Source organism: Cetorhinus maximus, chromosome 7 (genome assembly GCF_964194155.1).
Source record: "Cetorhinus maximus chromosome 7, sCetMax3.hap1.1, whole genome shotgun sequence".
In the NCBI taxonomy this organism is placed as follows: domain Eukaryota; kingdom Metazoa; phylum Chordata; class Chondrichthyes; order Lamniformes; family Cetorhinidae; genus Cetorhinus; species Cetorhinus maximus.
Genome location: NC_135885.1, coordinates 75,019,354 through 75,040,008, shown reverse-complemented (window position 1 = coordinate 75,040,008; position 20,655 = coordinate 75,019,354). Strand labels below are relative to the sequence as shown.

Below are 20,655 nucleotides of genomic sequence, written 5' to 3'. Positions count from 1 at the left end.
CTAGGGAGTGCAGCCACGCTCATGGCACTGTGAGTGGCTCAGTTGCATGGGGGGGAGATAAAAGAGGGGAAGAGTAATAGTGGGAGCAGACTCGATAGTAAGGGGAACAGACAGGGGGCCATAGACGTGAGTCCATGATGGTATGTTGCCTCCCTGGTGCCAGGGTCGAGAATGTCACTGAACAGCTGCAGGGCATTCTAAAGTGGGAGGGCAAACAGACAGAGATCGTGGTATATACTGGTACCAACAACATAGGTAGAAAGAAGGATGAGGTCCTGCAAGCAGAATTTTGGGAGCTAGGAAGCAGATTAAAAAACAGGACCCCAAAGGTAGTAATCTCTGGATTACTTCTGGTGCCATACGCAAGTGAGTATAGAAATAGGAGGTTAGTCCAGATGAATGTGTGGCTGGAGAGATGGTGCAGGAGGGAGGGCTTTAGATTTCTGGGACATTGGGACCGTTTCTGGGGGTGGTGGGACCTGTACAAGGCAGACAGGTTGTACCTGAACCGGAATGGGACCAACATCCTTGCGGGGAGGTTTGCTAGTGCTGTTGGGGAGGATTTAAACTAACTTGGCAGGGGGATGGGATCTGAGAGGAGGTTCAGCAAGGGGAGCTGCACAGCCAAAATTAGAAGAGAGAGCAAGTGAGTCTGGAAGGCATAGAAATTATAGGCCAGCTAAGGCACAAGGGAGTTTGGCAAGGTTGGATGGTATTTATTTTAATGCAAGGAGTCTGACGAATAAGGCAGATGAGTTGAGAGCACAAATTAACACATGGAAGTATGATGTCATTGCTGTCACAGAGACATGGTTGAGAGAGAGGCAGGATTGGGGGCTCAATATTCCAGGATATAGGGTCTTCAGGCAGGGAAGGAGGAAAAAGAGGAGGGGGTATCGCAATATTGATCAAGGAATCAATTTCAGCAGTAAGGAGGATGACATCTTAGAAGGCTCCTCAAATGAAGCCATATGGGTAGAACTAAGAAACAAAAAAGGAGCACTCGCATTGCTGGGAGTGTACTATAGGCCCCCAAACAGTCAGAGAGAAATAGAAGAGCAGATATGTAGGCAAATTTCAGAGAAGTGCAAAAATAATAGGTTAGTAATAGTGGGGGATTTCAACTTCCCCAACATTAACTGGCTTAGTCATAGTGTGATAGGTTTAGAGGGAGCGGAATTCTTAAAATGCATCCAGGAGAGCTTTTTAAGCCAGTACATAGAAGGTCCTACAAGAGAGGGGGCAGTCCTGGACTTAATTTTAGTGAATGAAGCTGGGCAAGTGGTAGAGGTATCAGTGGAGGAGCATTTTAGGTTCAAGGTTGTTATGGGAAAGGACAAGGATGGGCCAGAAATCAGAGTTCTAAATTGGGGGGAAGGCCGATTTTAATAAGATCAGATATGATTTGGCCAGAGTGGACTGGGAGCAGCTACTTTTAGTAAATCTGCATCAGAGCAGCGGGACTCATTCAAGAAGGAAATAGGGAGAGTACAGGGCCAACATATTCCAGTAAAGATAAAGGGTGGAACCAACAAATCCAGGGAGTCCTGGATGTCGAGGGATATACAGGATTGAATAAAGAGAAAAAGGGAGGCTTATGGCAGATACTGAGGGCTCAAAACAGCGGAAGCCCTAGAGGAGTATAAAATGTGTAGGAGGGAACTTAAAAAGGAAATTAGGAGAGCAGAAAGGAAGCATGAAAAAACACTGGCAGGTAAAATAAAGGAAAATCCAAAGTTATTTCACAAGTACATTAAGAGTAAGAGGATAACTAGGGAAAGAGTAGGGTCCATTAAGGACCATAGTGGTAATTTGTGTGTGGAGCTGGAAGATGTAGATAGGGTTCTAAATGAATACTTTGTGTCAGTGTTCACAAGTGAAAGGGACGGTGTGGGAATGGAAATCAGGCAGATGGACTGTGATATAATTATAGAAATTAGCATAGGGGGAGGTTCTAAGTGGTCTGGCAGGCTTAAAAGTAGATAAATCTCCAGGCCCAGATGAAATGTATCCCAGGCTGTTGAGTGAGGCGAGGGAGGAGATAGCAGGGGCGCTGGCAACAATTTTCAATACCTCTCTGGCCACAGGAGAGGTGCCTGAGGACTGGAGGACAGCCAATGTGATACCATTATTCAAGAAGGGAGGAAGGGATAAACCAGGGAACTACAGGCCAGTCAGTCTAACCTCAGTGGTGGGGAAGCTATTGGAAGCAAATCTGAGGGACAGAATTCATCTACACTTGGAGAGGCAGGGATTAATCTAGGACAATCAGCATGGTTTTGTTAAGGGGAGGTCATGTCTGACCAATTTGATTGAATTTTTTGAAGAGGTGACCAGGTGTGTAGATGAGGGCAAAGCATTTGACGTAGTCTGCTTGGATTTCAGTACGGCTTTTGATAAGGTCCCGCATGGGAGACTGATAACGAAGGTAAGAGCCCATGGGATCCAAGGCAATTTGGCAAATTGGATCCAGAATTGGCTGAGTGGCAGGAAGCAGAAGGTGATGGTCGAGGGGTGTTTTTGTGACCAGATGCCTGTGTCCAGTGGGGTTCCACAGGGATCGATGTTGGATCCCTTGCTTTTTGTGGTACATATAAACGATTTAGACTTGAATGTAGGAGAGTTGATCAGGAAAATTGGTGGGGTGGTAAATAGTGAGGAGGATAGCCTTAGATTACAGGAGGATATAGACGGGCTGGTCAGATCGGCTGATCAGTGGCAAATGGAATTTAATCCGGATAAGCGTGATGTGATGCACTTTGGCAGGACAAACGAGGCACGGAAATACACGATGAATGGTAGGACCCTGGGAAGTACCGAGGATCAGAGGGACCTTGGTGTACGTGTCCACTGGTCCCTTAAGGTAACAGGACAGGTAGATAAGGTGGTTAAGAAGGCATATGGGATACTTGCCTTTATTAGCCGAGGCATAGAATATAAGAGCAGGGAGGTTATGCTGGAACTGTATAAAACGCTGTTTACGCCACAGCTAGAATATTGTGTGCAGCTCTGGAATCCGCATTATAGGAAGGATGTGATTGCACTAGAGAGAGTGCAGAGGAGATTTACCAGGATGTTGCCTGGGCTGGACAGTTTTAGTTATGTGGAAAGATTGGAAAGACTGGGGTTATTTCTTTGGAGCAGAGGAGTTTGAGGGGGGACATGATTGAGGTGTATAAAATTATGAAGGGCATAGATAGGGTAGACAGGAAGGAACTTTTTCCCTTGGTGGAGGGATCAATAACCAGGGGGCATAGATTTAAGATAAGGGACAGGAGGTTTAGAGGGGATGTGAGGAAGAAATTTTTCACCTAGAAGTTGGTGGAAATCTGGAACTCACTGCCTGAAAGGGTGGTAGAGGCAGAAACACTTATAACATTTAAAAAGTATTTGGATGTGCACTTGCGATGCCATGGCATACAAGGCTATGGGCCTCGTGCCGGAAAATGGGATTAGAATAGTTAAGTATTTGTTTGACCGGCGCAGACTCAATGGGCCGAAGGGCCATTTTCTGTGCAGTCGACCTCTGTGACTCTATAACATCATCCCACCCGTGGATGAGGTTTCCTAAAAAGTGCAAAGGCCTTTTCGCCTGCCCACCAAATGTAAGGTTGGACAGACAGCAAAAAATTTAAGTTAATAATCTTGTTAATGGCCTCAAAAGACTTTTTAATTGTCAGTGGGCATGCAGTCAACTCTGGGGCTTGCCCGCCAACCGAAATATCGCCCCACCGCGCGTTGACATTGGGAGGCTCGCCCGACATCAACTCATGTCATTTTACGGCTCAAACGGGTCGGGCGTGTGCCCCCCTTGCCCATCTAAAAAGTTTGCCCCAAGAGTGTTTTCTGATTTGGAGTCACTAATCAAGAAAGCAGTGAGGCCCACGGCCAAGCTGGGAGTTCACACTCATGAGGTGTTGAAGGAGAGTTGGAGGGTTGCCTAGCCAGAAGGACCCCAAGATATCTCATACCTTGGAGAATAACAGAATCACATAGGAGAATCAATGTGACTACCACCTTGTTTGGTCCCAGGAAAAGTGAAGGACCCTTAAGACCCTATAAAGTATAAGGCAACACTTGGATGGAAATAAAAGTAGAATAAGGAGTGTGCTGTAGAAATTTTCGGGTTTAAAATACAAGTGTTTATGAAATATAGTATTATTAGTAGCACTTGCTTTGTTTAACTCTTGTACAGTAAATATTTTTGTTTAAAACGGGAAATCTTGTGGCATAATTCCTTCAGTTAATGACTGGGAGTTGTTTTCTTAAAAATTACTGGGTCTACGGGGATCAAAACAAATTGGGGCTCTTTGCAGGATTTCAAATGCACAGGTTGAGATGCGTATGCTGGGATTTGTTAAAATTTAAGTGAACAAGATTTCATAATGACCTTTACTGTATTTATTGAAAAGTTAAAATCAATTGAAGCTCTTCTTAGCGGGAATGAGTTTTACTTTTACTGCACAGGGGTTAAACAATGCATATACTACTAATTTAACACTATATTTTGTGAACACTTATACTTTAAACCTGCAAATCTCAACAGCACACTCTTTTTATTTCTACCCAAGAATTCCCTGAGTGCCTTACAACAATTAACAAAGGTTAATTTGAAAGCAATGGCAGAAAAGCTGAAGTTAGAGTTAAAAGTAGATGCTACAAAAGCAGAAATAGTTGAGGTATTGGCTCAACATCTGAACCTTAAGGAAGAAAAAAATATTATAGATAGCACTCAGTTAGGAAATGGAAATGCAGAAGCTTGGACTTGAACTCCAAAGAGTAAAATTAGAAAAGAAGGGAAGTGATAAGGCAAGTGACGGAGAGCTTCAACGGGTAAAAGAAACAAGGAACTTTGAATTGGACAAGAGAAAGCTTTGTTTACATGGACAATGGATAACTGGCAGATGGGACGATGATTTCAATACAACTTTGAGTTTTGATTTGGCTAAAAATATTGACCTGGTATCTAAATTCAGTGAGGAAGATGTTGAAAGGTATTTTGTCTCCTTTCAGAAAATTGCTATGAAGTTAGCTTGGCTCATTCTTTTACAAAGTGATTTAGCAGGAAAGGCATTGGATGTCTATTCTAGGCTTTCAGACAAATGGTCTGCAAATTATGAGACGGTTAAGACTGCGGTACTTAATGCATGTAAGCTGATCCCAGAAGCCTATCAATTAAAAATTTGAAATCTGAGAAAAAGACAGAATCAAACATTTGCAGAATTTACAAGGGAAAAGAATATGATTTTTGACCACTGGTATCGTTCAATGAAAATTTAACAGAATTTTGAAAATGTGAGGGAGGTGATGTTAATGGAGAAATTTAAAAATAGTATTCCAGCAGGAATTAAAACACTCCTAGAGGACTCTTAAAGTCTCTAATGTAAGGGTTGGTTTGATTTATCCCATAAACAGCTAGGTGGCAGCAAACCATTGTTTGCAAACCCATAAAGTGGCTGGAGAGCTACAGCACAGATAATGAGCAAGACTCTAACTTTAGTGGTGGGGTAGCAGAAATGAAAGGGCAGATGGTCCCTACCATGGTCAAAAAGATAGTGCAGAGGATAGGGTTGAGTTGAAAAAACTAACATGCTTTTGTTGTCATAATGTTGGACATTTTAAAGCAAATTTCTGGAGATTGAAATCAAAAGATGACGCTTTAGTAAGGGTGGCTAGTGTTTCTCCAGAGAATACCGCATCAGGGAGTGAAGCTTGCGAGAAACCAATACCTTCTAAGACATTTACCGTGTGGGTAAATACGGACATGAGGGATTATATTTGAAGGAAAAGTCACTCCATTTTTGTCCAAGAAAGGGCCTAAGAAGGTTGTTATCCTGAGAGGTACTAGTTCAGCTCAGAGCTTTGCTGAAAAAAGAGACATACAGTTGAAGCTGTTCATCTTGCACTCATCAGGACATACGCAAGAATGCCAAATTTCAAAGGGAGCAACAATTTATACTACATGAGAAAAGGGTGCAGATTGGTTGGCAAGTCCACTCTCATTGATCGTGGTGTTGTCATGGAGAATGCACCAGGGAACTATTGTCCCCCAGGCCTCTGTTTAATTTAAAAGAAGGCATAATGCCTGGACATGTTCCTTCTGCTTGCAGAGGTGAGGTCCACGTGTATGAATATATGTAACTTCTAGCAAGCATGAGTGAGCCACATTGCAAGCCTAACTGATAAACTTAAATTGGCTGTTTCTTAGCATACTCAGGATTGTTCAGCAAGTGTTATCCAATCACAGGATCACATCTAATGTTAGACATTATGTTCTGAGTTTTCCAAGCACTTGTTTTTAGCAAAAGATTTCGACATTTATTCAAAAGCATCACTGAATAAAAATATATTGATACAGGGTATTGATACAGAGATGGGAAGCGTGTGCCTATTCTATTGTGTAGAGCGAATTTAAACTGTGCTTTAGTAAAGGGGTCTGTTATTGTTGGTGTTGTGTCTAAATTGCTGATCTGGGAAATGAGATTGCAGGGGATATGGTTTTGGCACCTCCTGAGACAGTGTAGACAAAAGTGACTGAAGTTTTCTGCAGGAAGGACTGAAACCTCAAGTTAACCCTTATGGGTTACTGACACCAAATTAAAAGTGCCTGCCAGTGTTGAAACACAGGATACAGCAGCAGGAATCTAAGTAAATGGACAGATTAAAATGGACATTACAAAACCCAAATGATTGGGAAGATGTTATTCGTGGGTTGCGTGGAAGACTCAAGGTGTTGGAATGTAAAATAAAGTTCCAAGAAGCTACCGACATCACTCGAAAAGAATTAAACAAGACTCATTCTGAATGCGATCAAGAAAAACTGAGAGATTACAAACTGTTCAAAGACTGGACCAAACAGGGTTGTCAAACACTTCTATACCAACATAAAAATCATTTAAATGATATTCGCAAAATGGCTAAGGAAGATTTTAACCAATGAAAGGAACAAGCTGTTTGCACAAAAATAAGCCACTTGGATTTGCTATCTCAAAAAGAAAATCCAAAATGTTTGAGTCTGGAACAAAGATATGCCTGCAGATAAGCAAGAGGAAGATGGTTTAACTGTGAAATTAACTAGGACATTCTCTTCAGGCTTAAACAATGAAGAACCTACAAACATGGAGGAAAATAACATTCACAACGTGAAATCACAGAATCAGAATCACAGAATCACAGTGCAGAAGAGGCCCTTTGGCCCATCGAGTCTGCACCAACACGTGAGAAACACAAATCGAGACAGACTGACTTAAAAACTGAGCTAGGAAGTTCATTCATAGATAACAATGAGGAGTTGCCTCTTACAGGAAAAGCTTTGACATATAGTTGCTGCGGAAAGAAACTTTAGGAAACACCACAATAAGAAACATTGTATGTCTTAATTCGATTATGACTCGGTTACAGATTCAACAATATAATGTTGTTAAGATGGACTGACTTGTGGACAATGAGGGGGATTATTATGAGTCTTGCAGATGATAAGGTAGTTGTTAAAATGTGCAGCATGTTGGAAATTATTATATTTTTAGATGGTAGGAATGAAAATACATCACGGTGGTGATGTTTTTTCATTTTCCCCTAGGGGGATATGTTATGAATATGTAATTTCATGATTCATATGTTTTTGGAAGATACCTTTAAAAATTTCAATCCCCAAACTAAAAGGTAAGATAAACAAAAACTCCCAGGCTGAAAAGCTGGTAAACAAACTGAGAGGATTTGCAATTCAAAGGGTAGCCTATGTTTATTTAAGAAGGTCAGAGGTTAGAAGCGGAGAAACACAAAACAATGGATGACGCCTTTCTGCAACGTCTACAGTTTGTCTCAGCAAAGGTTTTAAATTATTCATATGCTTTCTCAGAACAAGGGAGAGTTTTGGGAATTGGAGATAATTAGATTAAATCTCTATCTGGGATATTGCTGAAAAAGAGAATTTTTTGTCAAAGCTATTTGTCTTGCACTAATCAGGACAATTCACAAGATTACCAAATGTAAAGGGAACAACAACTTATACTGTATGAGAAGAGAGTGCATATTGGTTGGCAAGTGGACTCTGATTTGTAGAGGCATGGCCTTGGAGAATGTACCATGGAGAATGGTGACTGACAGTTAACTGCCAAGCACTGTTTGCAATTTAAACCAGGCAGCTTGACTCTGATTGGTCAAGGCATTGCCCTGAGGCATAAACCAGCAAATGGCTGTCACTTAATTTGTTTAGCTGAAATAGGCGCAATGTGTGTACATGTTCTTTCTGTCTGTAAAGAACAGGGCACTGTGCATTAATATATGTAGCTTCCACTACACGCAAATGTGCCACACTGTGAGCCGACTGACAATCTTAAATTGGTTGTCAGCGTAATTCTCAGCACACTGAGATTATTTAGCAAATGTTGTCCAATCATGGAATCACATCTAATGTTGGACACTGTGTTTTGAATTTTGCAAGCACGAGCTGGTTGGGTACGATCTGTACCTTGCCTGTTGTAAACAACGGTAGAGACATGCTGTTTGATGCAATCCGCCAGGCTTTGGGACATAGGGCCTACATACTAGCATCACAGTGGCACTGAAATTTATATACCACATCATTCATTTCCGTGATAGGCAGAATGTCTTTTTGGCTTGACAGCAGCATCCTGTTAGTGATGAATATCACTTGTGTTGCTACTGCATAGAACCATGAAATAGATAGCTTCACTTTTTGCTCAAACTTTTAAGATACCTTTCCCTTCCAGGATAATCTGAAGTAGATTGGGCACTTTTCAGGACCGAATGTGACAGCCTTAGGCCTGTTCATGAGTTTGCGCGATATACAGTGCAAAATGATCTGATCAGGGTTTCCATTATCCTGCTGGATGCCTTTGATGCACCCTAATTCAGCATCAAGTTTGCATGGTGAGCAAATGGCTCGCGCCCTATTTATGAGGTTGCCAATAAGGCTAATCTTGTAGCGCGTGAAACTGTAAGAATCCCAACATGTGTATTGACCAGTGAACGGAAGCTTGTGGTAGACCATGGTAGAGAACCCCCTGGCAGGTTTCTCAACTAGTACGTCAAGGAAAGGGATGGAGCCCATTCAGACATCCCATTGCCATAGGATCCCCTCTAGGCCCAGCTCTCGCAAACATCTTTGCTGGGTTCCATGAGAAACGCCTCTTCGAAGGAATAACACCTAACCTCTTACCGCTTGCATATTTCTGATATGTGGATGATACATTTGCTGTATTTAAATCTGCAGCTGCATGTAATAATTTCCTTACATGTCTTAATGGATTCCATCCTGTGCTCAAATTCACATTTGAAATGTGTCAAATTAACTTGTTGTTGTGTTTACTGGAAGCAACATATATTAATACACAGGGCCCTGTTCTTTGCAGACAGAAAGAACATGTACGCACAGTCCACCTGTTTCAGCTAAACAAAATAAGTGACAGTAATTCGCTGGTTCACACCTCATGGAAGGCCTTGATCAATCAGAGTCAAGCTGCCTGGTTTAAATTTCATAACAATGCTTGGCAGTTAACTTTCAGTCACGATCAACTGATGCATTCTCCGTGGCCATGCCTCTACAAATCAGCATCCACTTGCCAACCAATCAGCACTCTCTTCTCATGCAGTATAAATTGTTGTTCCCTTTACATTTGGTATTTTTGCAAATTGTCCTGATGAGTGCAAGACAAAAAGCTTCAACAAAAAAAGTCTCTTTTTTCAGCAATACTCAAATTCTGTACTGCCAAACGACTATCTGGGATATTCCTGGTGTGACACTTTACCACGGGGATGGATTGCAGGGGTTTTTTTTTGGTTTTGGGTTATATTTGTGTTATTTCTCATAGTAAACAGGCAGTTGAAGTCGCCTGGAAGCAGCTGTAAGGCAAGCAAAGAGAGAATCTGCCAGGTGCTGTAGACCAGTCCCAGAGGGCTATCAGAAACCAAGGTCTGGATTTTCATCTCGGCATGCGGGCGCATGCCTGACATGCATGAGTGTGAAATAGCATGCGAGGACATCGGGCGAGTGTTTGAATGCTAGGAATCATCAGCTCCCTGAGGCAGCTCTGTGCCTTCAGGGAGCTTTCACTGCGCGCTCCTCCATGCCTGCGCTGAGTTCCGCACTCGCCCTCCTCCATAACCCACCAGGCAGCACTGACCATTTCACTGGCCAGCCAGCATGAACTCACAGTCGGGGCCTGATCATGGGCGGTGTCAGTTTTGCAGCCACTGCCGCGCCCGCCTGATGAGGTAAAAATTATGCCCCAAGAGTATTTTCTGATTTGGAGTCACTAAGCAAGAAAGCAGTAATGCTCATGGTCGAGTTGGGGAGTCCACAATCGTGAAATTTTGAAATAAAATTGCCTAGCCGGACACTAGTGGAAGGACTCCAAGAAATCTCATACCTTGTAGAATAGTGGGTTCACAGAGGAGAATCAAAATAAATTCCTGAGAGTTGTGGCACACCTTGCTTTGGTCCCAGGAGCAGCAAAGGAACCCTCAAGATCCTGTAAAGTATAGGGGAACTCTTGGGTGGAAATAAAAGTAGAACAAGGTGTGTGCTATTGAGATTTTCGGGTTTAAAGTATAAGTGTTTACGAAATATAGTGTTACATTGGTAGAATTTGCTTTAACGCTTGAATCGTAAAATGTTTTGTTTAAAATATGAAATTCTGTGGTGTAAATCTTTCAGTTATTAACTGGGAGTTCAAATTTCTTTTTTTAAAAGTTACTGGTCTCTACCAAGATTGTAACACTACATTCCGTTCTCCAGGTGTTGCCTCATCTGCTGAATGTTTCCAGCATTTTCTGATATCTTCACAGGTCTGACCAAACATCTCCTCACTGCTTCTAGCCATCCTCCAATAACCCACTGCTGGCAAGCTATCAGATATCTTTGCAATTCACAGTCCCATTATCTTCTATTTAATTCCGCCTGTCTCCCTTATGCCTGCTGTAAATCATTCAATTTTCTTTTGGTCTGGGGTGGGTGGACAACCTGTGCTTACCTATCCTGGTCATCCCTCTGATCTTCTACAACCCAGCTTTTATTCCAGGCATTTGAATTCTGAGAGCAGCTAGAACAATAGGGATCAGGTCAGGGAGTGGAGCTAACACCAGAGCTCCAGGATAATGAGTACAAAATGATTGGGAGCAGGACAGAGGGTAGCTTTAGGAATCTTGAGGATTCTGTGGTACAGCCAGAAGACTACCCAAAACCAGAAATATTTACTTCTCAAGGTCATAATTAATATATAAGCTATTAAAGTTTTTGTCTAAAAAATTTAAAAGCTAACGTTTCACATAAAGCTCAATAGTTTCTTGAGCAGCTTTAGGAATAAAACAGGTCCAGAAACATCCTCAACAGGCATCCAATGATCGTGCAATCAGAAGGACAATTTTGCACAGGCATTTTTCATTACTAACGTGGAAAAAGCTAAGCAAAATGTGTGACAAAATTTGACAACAGGTGTTGCACATAGGAACTAAAGACCAAGTGCTTTAGTCAGTTCAAGCATAGTTGGGAGATGGCTGGACCAAGGTGGGAAAAGGACTAAGAGGAAAGGAGGAAGGAAGAGGAAGGGAAGAGGAGGAAAGGAGGGGAGGAAAAGAGAAGGGGAGAAAGGGGAGAAGGTGATAGAGAGAGAAGCGAGTAAGGAGAGAATGTGCAGGTGTCAAGGATAGGAAGATAGGATATAGAATAAGACAGGAAACAGGTTCAGTGAGGGGAGAAAGCATTGCAAAGGTTGCAGAACATCCAGATAAGAGTCGGTCCTCCCTCAGCAATGACTCTGTCAGTGTTGTTCACTTTAACATTGTTCATAAAATAGGGCTATATTTCTGTTTAATGTTGCGACATTCACTATAACGTTGTTTGTAACAGACTCCCTGTTCTATGGTCGGCACATCCCAATGGGCACATGATGTTTCCCCCAACACTGCTGGTCAGTGTACCTCTTCCCTCCACTCCCACCCTCACTCCTGCTCTTAATCTTGAAGCTTAAAGCTCCTCTACACCTAGCTCCCATTTCCGCCCTCTGTTCTTACTTTTAAAGTCTCCAGTGTCCATTGCCACCACTGGGTACTTCTTCAGTTGGCTCCTCTTTTCGCTCCCATTCCCACTCTCAGCTCACAATGAAGTCCTGGGACTTCTTCAGCTGCTCCTTGCAGCGGCCAACTTCTGCCACTATTTGGAGCCTGGTCAACTTGAAACCAGGCACCTGGTGAGTGTTTTTTTTTACATTTATTTATATTTACCCTATATTGCATTTCTTCTATTTTTTAAAATATATTTTATTATGAAGGTTATTTTATTTATGAATATAGGCTTTTAGGCATCTACAGTGTTTCAATTTATAGGGTTGAATTTTGCCCTTGACAGGTGAGCGGGCCCGACCGACTCAGCGGCCGGCGGGCAGCCGATCGCCACCGCCGAAACGGGCCGCACTGCCATTTTGCACGGGCAGGCCAGTTAAGGCCCACCCAGGTGGTTTGCAACTCCCGTGTACAACGGGAAAATCGAATCGGTGGCGGGCGTGTTCAGACCGTCAGTGGGGAACCAGCAGTCTGTATAAAGAGTGGCCAGGCAGCCTCCTTGAGTCAGTGCACCATGGCCACTCACAGAGAAGGACATGCTGTTTTCAGGGCATAGGAGGAGGAGGAGGGGGGCAGGCTGCAGGATAGGCCAGCGGGGGGCCACTGTGCCCCTCGGTTCTCAGACGCCTGCCTTGCTGTCCTCCTTGAAGAGGTGTCCAACCGTCAGGATATTTTGTATCCAGGGGATGGGAGGAGGAGGGCTCCCCACGTCACCAGGCAGGCATGGCAGGAGGTGGCGGTGGCTGTAAGCGCCATGACGATATGCAGCGCATCGGAACGCAGTGCCGCAAGCGCTTCAATGATTTGTTGCCCTCTGGAAGGGTGAGTACGATGTCAGTCTTGGCCATTTGACCCAGCAGGTAGCCTTAGCCTTTGAGCACCCCCCCACCCTCACATCTTGCTGTCGTTACTGCATTGGGCACTTGGCGCACGCTGGGTGGGTAAACAGATAGTGACCATGTTTACATCAACCTTAGTGGTTGAGGATAAGATGGGTTCTCCCCGCAGAATATGTTGGTGTTTGTCGCATTTGAGTAGTCTGGGTGCAACCTGCAGGGGAGACAGCTAGACACATACTCAGAACTCCAACACATGTCTTATTGATGGTGATGAGATGAGATGATGAGATGGTGACTGATCACCAGTAGTGTGGACAGGAGCCACTGGGGGCCTCAGATGGGCCACTGTGGTTGGGGTGTGGCGTGCGCGTGCAGAGTACATGAGCGATCAGCCCCAATAAATCCTCTTCTCTGTTCTGCAGGCAAAAACCGAGCACAATCTGAGGGAGCGCCAGCGGACTGGTGGTGGGCACGCCATGCTGCGGCGCCTCACCACCTACGAGGAGCAGGCCATGGAGCTGGGGAGGAGGCAGGCGGTCAGGGCAGCAGGTGTCGGCGAGGCTGGGGTGCAGCAGCCAGGTACTTGAGGTCCACAGTCCCATCCACTCTGTCTCCCCACCGTCCAAACTACTGATGGTTGCTGCAATCGTTAATGCTGCAACACTGCTCATTCACAGACTGATACACTTGGACGTGTGGGTCATAGACAACGGACCCTCGGCCCCTTGAGGATGCGCATCTCCAGCACCTTCCAAAGTCGCCTTATCCCATTTGTGACCACTATCCCCATGGCCAAACATGCCATGGCATCGCTGCTGCACATCCAAAGACGTTTTTCATCTTAGGAGGGTTTGTACCTTCACCACCCTTTCAGCCAGTGCATCCCACATTACTCTGTCCAAAAGGTCCTCAGCACCTCACCTGTCAACCTCATGGCACTCAACTTAAATAAATGCCACCACGTTAGTCATCCCTGAGCCAAAGGGAAATGCTGCCTTCTGTCCACCCGTTCTATGCCCCTCATAACGGTATGAAGGTCAATAATGTGACCTGTCAATCTCCTGTGCTCAAAGGCAAATGTCGCAAGTGGATGCAATGTTTCCTCATCATTGCAACTCTCCAGGCCAGCATGCATCCAGGTCAGGTACCTCTGCACTCTCCCCACTCCATAACATTCCATGTGGCATTCCTTAGGCCATCTGATCAGCCTGTCTGTATGCGCGTCTAATGTTTGGGCCTCCTTTTGACTATTTACCATCCCACCAATGTTTGTCTCCTTAGGTTCTTGAAGGGTGAGAGACTTATGAGGCTGGGGGGGAAAGGGATGAAAACTGTTACTGACTGAACGCTAACTGATGCATTGTCCTTGTTGTTAATTTCAGCATCACCACTGCATGGCCACGCCCAACAAGTCCGGAGCCCCCCCTCCACACCTGAGGACCAAGGCATGCAACTTGCGGCACATCATTTCAGCCAGCCAGGCACCAGCGCAGCGACAAAAACTTTGGTGGGGAATGTAACGTTGGCTATTATCCCGGGGCACAGTGGAGGGGGCACTTCACAATCACTGGAGGAGATGGCAAGGAAAGAGAGTGCCGATGGCGCCAGCAGCCGGAGGACTGCAGGGGACCAGGCACATGCTGAGTCCAGCACTGATGATGTGCCTCTGGAGATGTCACCAATGCAGCAGCTGCAGGGCAAGCGGCAGGATGCACGGGAGCATCTGGCAAGGTTGCATGAGGGCGTGCTTCAGTTGGTCTCTGTAGTGGAGGAGTCCAGGCAGAGTGTAAGTGAAGGCATGAACCTCAGGAGAGAGCTTCAGGCTTCCTCCACTGAGAGATTGGTGACTCTCATGGAGAGGGCCTTCGATTGGATTGAGAGTCTTCTAATTGACCTGCAAGCCCTCACAGCGGTAAGGCCACAGGTGGTCATTCCCAATGTGGGAGATGCTCTGGGCACCAAGTGTCGCCCCTCGGTGCCCATGCATCTGTGGTGAGCAGGGAGGTCCAACGTGACCTCACGTCGGCGCAGCAGCTGCCTGTCATCGCTGCAAGCTCCTCTCAGGGCGCTCCAGATGACGGCAGCAGCTCCTCCGCCCCTCTGCCAGTGACCGTTGCATCCGTTGAGGCTGCGACAACTGGGGAGGTGCCAGTTCTAGAACTGGCCGCTCCCTCCGAGGTGGGGCCATCACAGGCTCCATGGGCCAGAAGATGCCTGCCAAGGTCATCAATGCCAACAGGACAGCAGAGTCAGCAGGCTGTCTCACAAGCCACTCCGACCAATGGGGCGGCACCTAGACGTAGCACCCGCAAACGAAAGCATAAGGCACGTTAGGCACTCCACGGGTATGTCACTGGTGATTTTGTGCTGGCCCTAGATTAGGGAAAAAATAGTTATGTATGTCAGAGCGACGTTTGTGCTTGATGTTGGACTGAATAAAGTCCACTTTTCTGACCATGGCTGAGGGTGTTTCCTTTGTGCTGCATCTGCATGTTTCACAGGCATCTCATGAGTGTTTGATTAATGTTTCTGTACAAAGCCCTTAGTTGCAGCTGATGAGGTGGAAGATGTAGCACCTAAGTGCCACGTGTGGAAGCGCCAGGCATTGCTGGTCCTGCTGATCGATGTGTGTGGAGCTAGCCGGAGGTTCATTGGATTAAATTGTCCCGGGTGTCCCTGCCTCCTTGGTGTAGTAGCGGGTCGGCGTGCTGCCCCTCATCATCGCCCTGCTTCCTCATCCTCTGAGCCACTGCTGGATTCATCATGTACAGCCTCATCCAGTGCGTCAAGGTCTTCATTGTCAACTGCATCCCCCCTTTCCAGCACAAGATTGTGCAGAGTGCAGCGTGCTACCACTATCAGAGAGACGGGATCTGGAGGGTACCGGAGTGCCAGACCTGAGCAGTCCAGGCAACGGAAGCGCATCTTGAGAAGACCGATGGCTCTCTGCACCACAGCCCTTGTGGTGCCATGGCTCCTATTGTAGTGCTCCTCAGCTTCTGTTCTTGGACGGCGGAATGGCGTCATGAGCCACCTTCTGAGGGGATAGCCCTTGTCACCCACCAGCCAACCAGCAAGCCGAGCCGGAGCACTGAAGAGCCTCAACACCTGGGAGCGTCTGAGGACGTAGGCGTCGTGGGAGCTGCCTGGGTACCTTGCATAAACTTGCAGAATCAGCATCCTGTGATCACAAACTATCTGCAGGTTCATGGAGTGGAAGCCCTTCCTGTTGACGAAGGCACCGGGCTCACCTGCTGGTGCCTTGATGGCCACATGTGTACACTCTATTGCACCTGGACACGGGGGAAGCTAGCAATGGCTGAGAAGCCTCTGGCTCGCCGTGCCTGACTTGCCTGGTCGCAGCGGAAGTGGATGAAAGTCAATGCTTGCCTGAACAGAGCGTCTGTAGCCTGCTTGACACAAGTATGGACAGCTGATTCGGAGACACCGCAAAGATCACCCACCGAGCCCTGGAAGGAGCCAGAGGCATAGAAGTGGAGGGCAACTGTGACCTTGAGAGCCGCTGGCATGGGATATCCACCCGCACAGTTAAGGGAGATCTCAGGGCCAATCATCTGACAGATATAGCTGACTGTTTCCCATGAGAGACAGAGCCTCCTTCAGCACTGCACCTCAGTCATATTGAAGTAGCTGCTTCACCGCCTGTACACCCTAGCAGCAGGATAGTGGCGTCTTCTGCGGCCTCTTCCACCTTGGACAACCTGTTGGCCCTGCGCCTCTTGTGCCTGCGCCTGGCCTCCCAAAGGTGGCTCCCCTGGAGGCTGATTGTCCACTCCTGGCCTCCTCCTTATTCTATCCCTCCCTCCCTCCTCAGAGGAGCTGTCTCCAGTGGAGATGTCAGAACCCATACCCAGGCTAAATGGAGGCCTCTGGAAAGCTGCAGGCCCGATAAAGATTACTGTCTGCAGACTACCATAAAAGCAAAACATTGCAGATGCTGGAAATCCAAAACAAAAACAAAAATACCTGGAAAAACTCAGCAGGTCTGGCAGCATCTGCAGAGAGGAACACAGTTAACGTTTCAAGTCCGAATGACCCTTCAACAGAACTAAGTAAAAATAGAAGAGAGGTGAAATATAAGCTGGTTTAAGGGGGGGTGGGACAAGTAGAGCTGGATAAAGGGCCAGTGATAGGTGGAGATAACCAAAAGATGTCACAGACAAAAGGGCAAAGAGGTGTTGAAGGTGGTGATATTATCAAAGGAATGTGCTAATTAAGTGTAGAAAGCAGGACAAGCAAGGTACAGATAGCCCTAGTGGGGGTGGGGTGGGGTGAAGAAATCAAAAAAGGCTAAAAGGTAGAGATAAAACAATGGATGGAAATACATTTAAAAATAATGGAAATAGGTGGGAAAAGAAAAATCTATATAAATTATTGGAAAAAAAGGGAGGAGAATCGGAAAAGGGGTGGGGATGGAGGAGAGAGTTCATGATCTAAAATTATTGAACTCAATATTCAGTCCGGAAGGCTGTAAAGTGCCTAGTTGGAAGATGAGGTGCTGTTCCTCCAGTTTGCGTTGAGCTTCACTGGAACAATGTAGCAAGCCAAGGACGGACATGTGGGCATGAGAGCAGGGTGGAGTGTTGAAATGGCAAGCAATAGGAAGGTCTGGGTAATGCTTGCGGACAGACCGAAGGTGTTCTGCAAAGCGGTCACCCAGTCTGCGTTTGGTCTCTCCAATGTAGAGGAAACCGCATTGGGAGCAACGAATGCATTAGACTAAATTGAGGGAAGTGCAAGTGAAATGCTGCTTCACTTGAAAGGAGTGTTTGGGCCCTTGGACGGTGAGGAGAGGGGAAGTGAAGGGGCAGGTGTTGCACCTTCTGCGGTTGCATGGGAAGGTGCTGTGGGAGGGGGTTGAGGTGTAGGGGTGATGGAGGAGTGGACCAGGGTGTCCCGGAGGGCACGATCCCTGCGGAATGCCGCCGGGGTGGGGGGGTGGTGAAGGGAAGATGTGTTTGATGGTGGCATCATGCTGGAGTTGGTGGAAATGGCGGAGGATGATCCTTTGAATGCAGAGGCTGGTGGGGTGATAAGTGAGGACAAGGGGGACCCTATCATGTTTCTGGGAGGGAGAGGAAGGTGTGAGGGCGGATGCACGGGAGATGGGCTGGACACAGTTGAGGGCCCTGTCAACCACCGTGGGTGGAAAACCTCGGTTAAGGAAGAAGCAAGACATGTCAGAGGAACTGTTTTTGAAAGTGGCATCATCAGAACAGATGCGACGGAGGCGAAGGAACTGAGAGAATGGGATGGAGTCCTTACAGGAAGCGGGGTGTGAGGAGCTGTAGTCGAGGTAGCTGTGGGAATCGGTAGGCTTGTAATGGATATTGGTGGACAGTGTATCACCAGAAATTGAGGCAGAGAGGTCAAGGAAGGGAAGGGAAGTGTCAGAGATGGACCATGTGAAAATGATGGAGGGGTGGAAATTGGAAGCAAAATTAATAAATTTTTCCAGGTCCAGACGAGAGCATGAAGCAGCACCAAAGCAGCTGTCTTCAGACTGCTGAGCTGAAGCTTCAAAATCTAGAAAGCTATTGGAAATCAATCTGAACTGGTAACAATCACACAGGCAAGTTTAAAACACTTTCTGCATGAAATACTTCAGAAAAAACATGAACAACCCCTCTGAGCCCACATATCCCACCAGTGCATGAGTTTTGTTAAAAAATCACTTACCCGCCTGCCCGTTGGGCCCGTGTGCCGAGCCAAAGTTCACACAGGCTCCTCAAAATCGGCGTCAATTGCCGAGTTAAGGGCCTTAGCAAGGCCTTTAATTAATGGCGGGCGTGCGTCGTGCTGCTTAGCGCGCCCACCGACCTAAATGTCGCGATGCCGCGCGCTGACGTCGGGACGCTCGCGCGACATTTTAAGCAGACGTGCGGGCTCCGCAACCCACACGTCAGCCAGAAAATTCTGCCCATAATGTTTTCTTTTCTGCTGAGACAGGTCCCAAAGTACCTAACGCCAGTATTTATTTTATATTTAGTGATATATTTTATTTCATTTCAGCTAGGAATGCACAGTGCTGCTCATGTATGGTACAGATTTCAACTTGTACATTGTATTTTTCAGCTAGAAAATGTCTAAAGGAACCTAACTCTAGTTTTTAACATTGATTCCTATGGGATCCTATAATTCACTTGAAGTTATTTCACTTAAAGTCACGATTTTCAGGAACACAACCACAACTTTAAGTGAGAATTTACTGTAACCTACAAAATTCCTCTCAGTGCAATGAGAATGTGTGGTAAAAAAATGAAAAGGTAAAAGCGAAATGAAATCAAATAGTACTAGATATTTAAAAGAAAAATCATTTAACATCAAACAATGTTTACTTTTGGGCTGAATTTTGCCCTTGATGGGCGGACAGGCCCGACCGACTTGGCGGCAGGCGGGCAGCTGATCGCCACCACCGAAACGGGCCTCGCTGCCATTTTACGTGGGCGGGCCAATTAAGGCCCGCCCAACGTGACGCCCCACGGGAAGCACTATGCGCTTCCTGTGCGGGTGGGGGGGGGGATTCCCCAACTGCGAGAGTGCGCTCTTTCATGCATGCGCGCGAAAGAGCGCACATCTCCCTGAGGCTAAATGGTGCCTCAGGGAGATTGCTGAAAGGTGGTGAAAGTTGAAAAATAGAAAAATAAAAAAATTATTAACATGTCCCCCTCATGTGAAAATGTCACACGAGATGGGACATGTTAATAAAGTACACAAAAACTTTATTAAACTTTTTAAAATCCGAAATCAAACCTCATCCTGCCAGTGGATGAGGTTTGTTAAAAAATCACTTACCCGCCTGCTTGTTGGGCCTGTGCGCCGAGCCGAAGTTCGGACGGGCTCTTCAAAATCGTCGACAATTGCTGACTTAATGGCCTTAACAAGGCCTTTAATTAATGGTGGGCACGCATTGCGCTGCATAGCATGCCCGCTGACCTAAACATCGCAGTGCCACGCGCTGACGTCAGGACGCTCGTGCGACATTTTAAGTGCTGACATGCGGGCTCTACCACCCGCATGCCAGCCAGAAAATTCAGCCCTTTGTGTTTCAATTATTCTGTGCCTGACAGCAGGGCACTTAATGTTAACACAGGGGCCAAAAGTGAAAGGGTATTCCATTCCCCAGGACTGACATCCTTTCCTTTGATAAGCACAAAATAAGGAAAATGAAAAAGATCCCCATGCATGCCAAGTGCTATTTCAGAAAATTATTAATTTTGTCTCACATTTTGCCCTTATGCTCTTACAATAAGCTATCTCATTGGCATCAAGCTAATCAACATGGCAATTTTAAAAATATATTGCTGTAAGCTACATTTGTTTTGCATTCTTCAATTCAGAGCAACTACAATGGGTCAAACAATCACTTAGTTTTCCTCTAATATATTTTGCTTTTCCAAAATATTTAGTGTACTCACATTTGAAAGAGCTTTCACTAAACTTCCACTACCATCCATTGCGTTAAGAAAGTCTCTGTAAAACTTCATTTTGATCTTGTTATTTCGTATAGTTAGCACACCAATATCTTTGAATGTGAAATGCACATTACGGTTACTGGCAATATAACGATACATGATCTGCAGAGTCTCTTTGACGCATCCTTCAACTGTGTCCCGATCATAGGGGCTCTCCAGAGCCAGGAATGTAAAATTTAATTCAACAATAGGTATATCACCTACAGAAAAATAAATGATAAAATTTGATTAAATTTGTA

At 45.7% G+C, this 20,655-nt stretch overlaps 1 protein-coding gene across 1 annotated transcript in view; it reads right to left on the bottom strand.

Annotated features, from left to right (window-relative positions):
• LOC144682416 (coiled-coil domain-containing protein 81-like) overlaps nucleotides 1-20,655 on the bottom strand; it is a 158,771-nt gene that overhangs the window by 133,906 nt on the left and 4,210 nt on the right. The window contains exon 4 of the mRNA XM_078544825.1: nucleotides 20,360-20,616. Within this exon, the coding sequence (XP_078400951.1) occupies nucleotides 20,360-20,616 (257 nt within the window). The remainder of the gene's footprint in view (nucleotides 1-20,359; nucleotides 20,617-20,655) is intronic.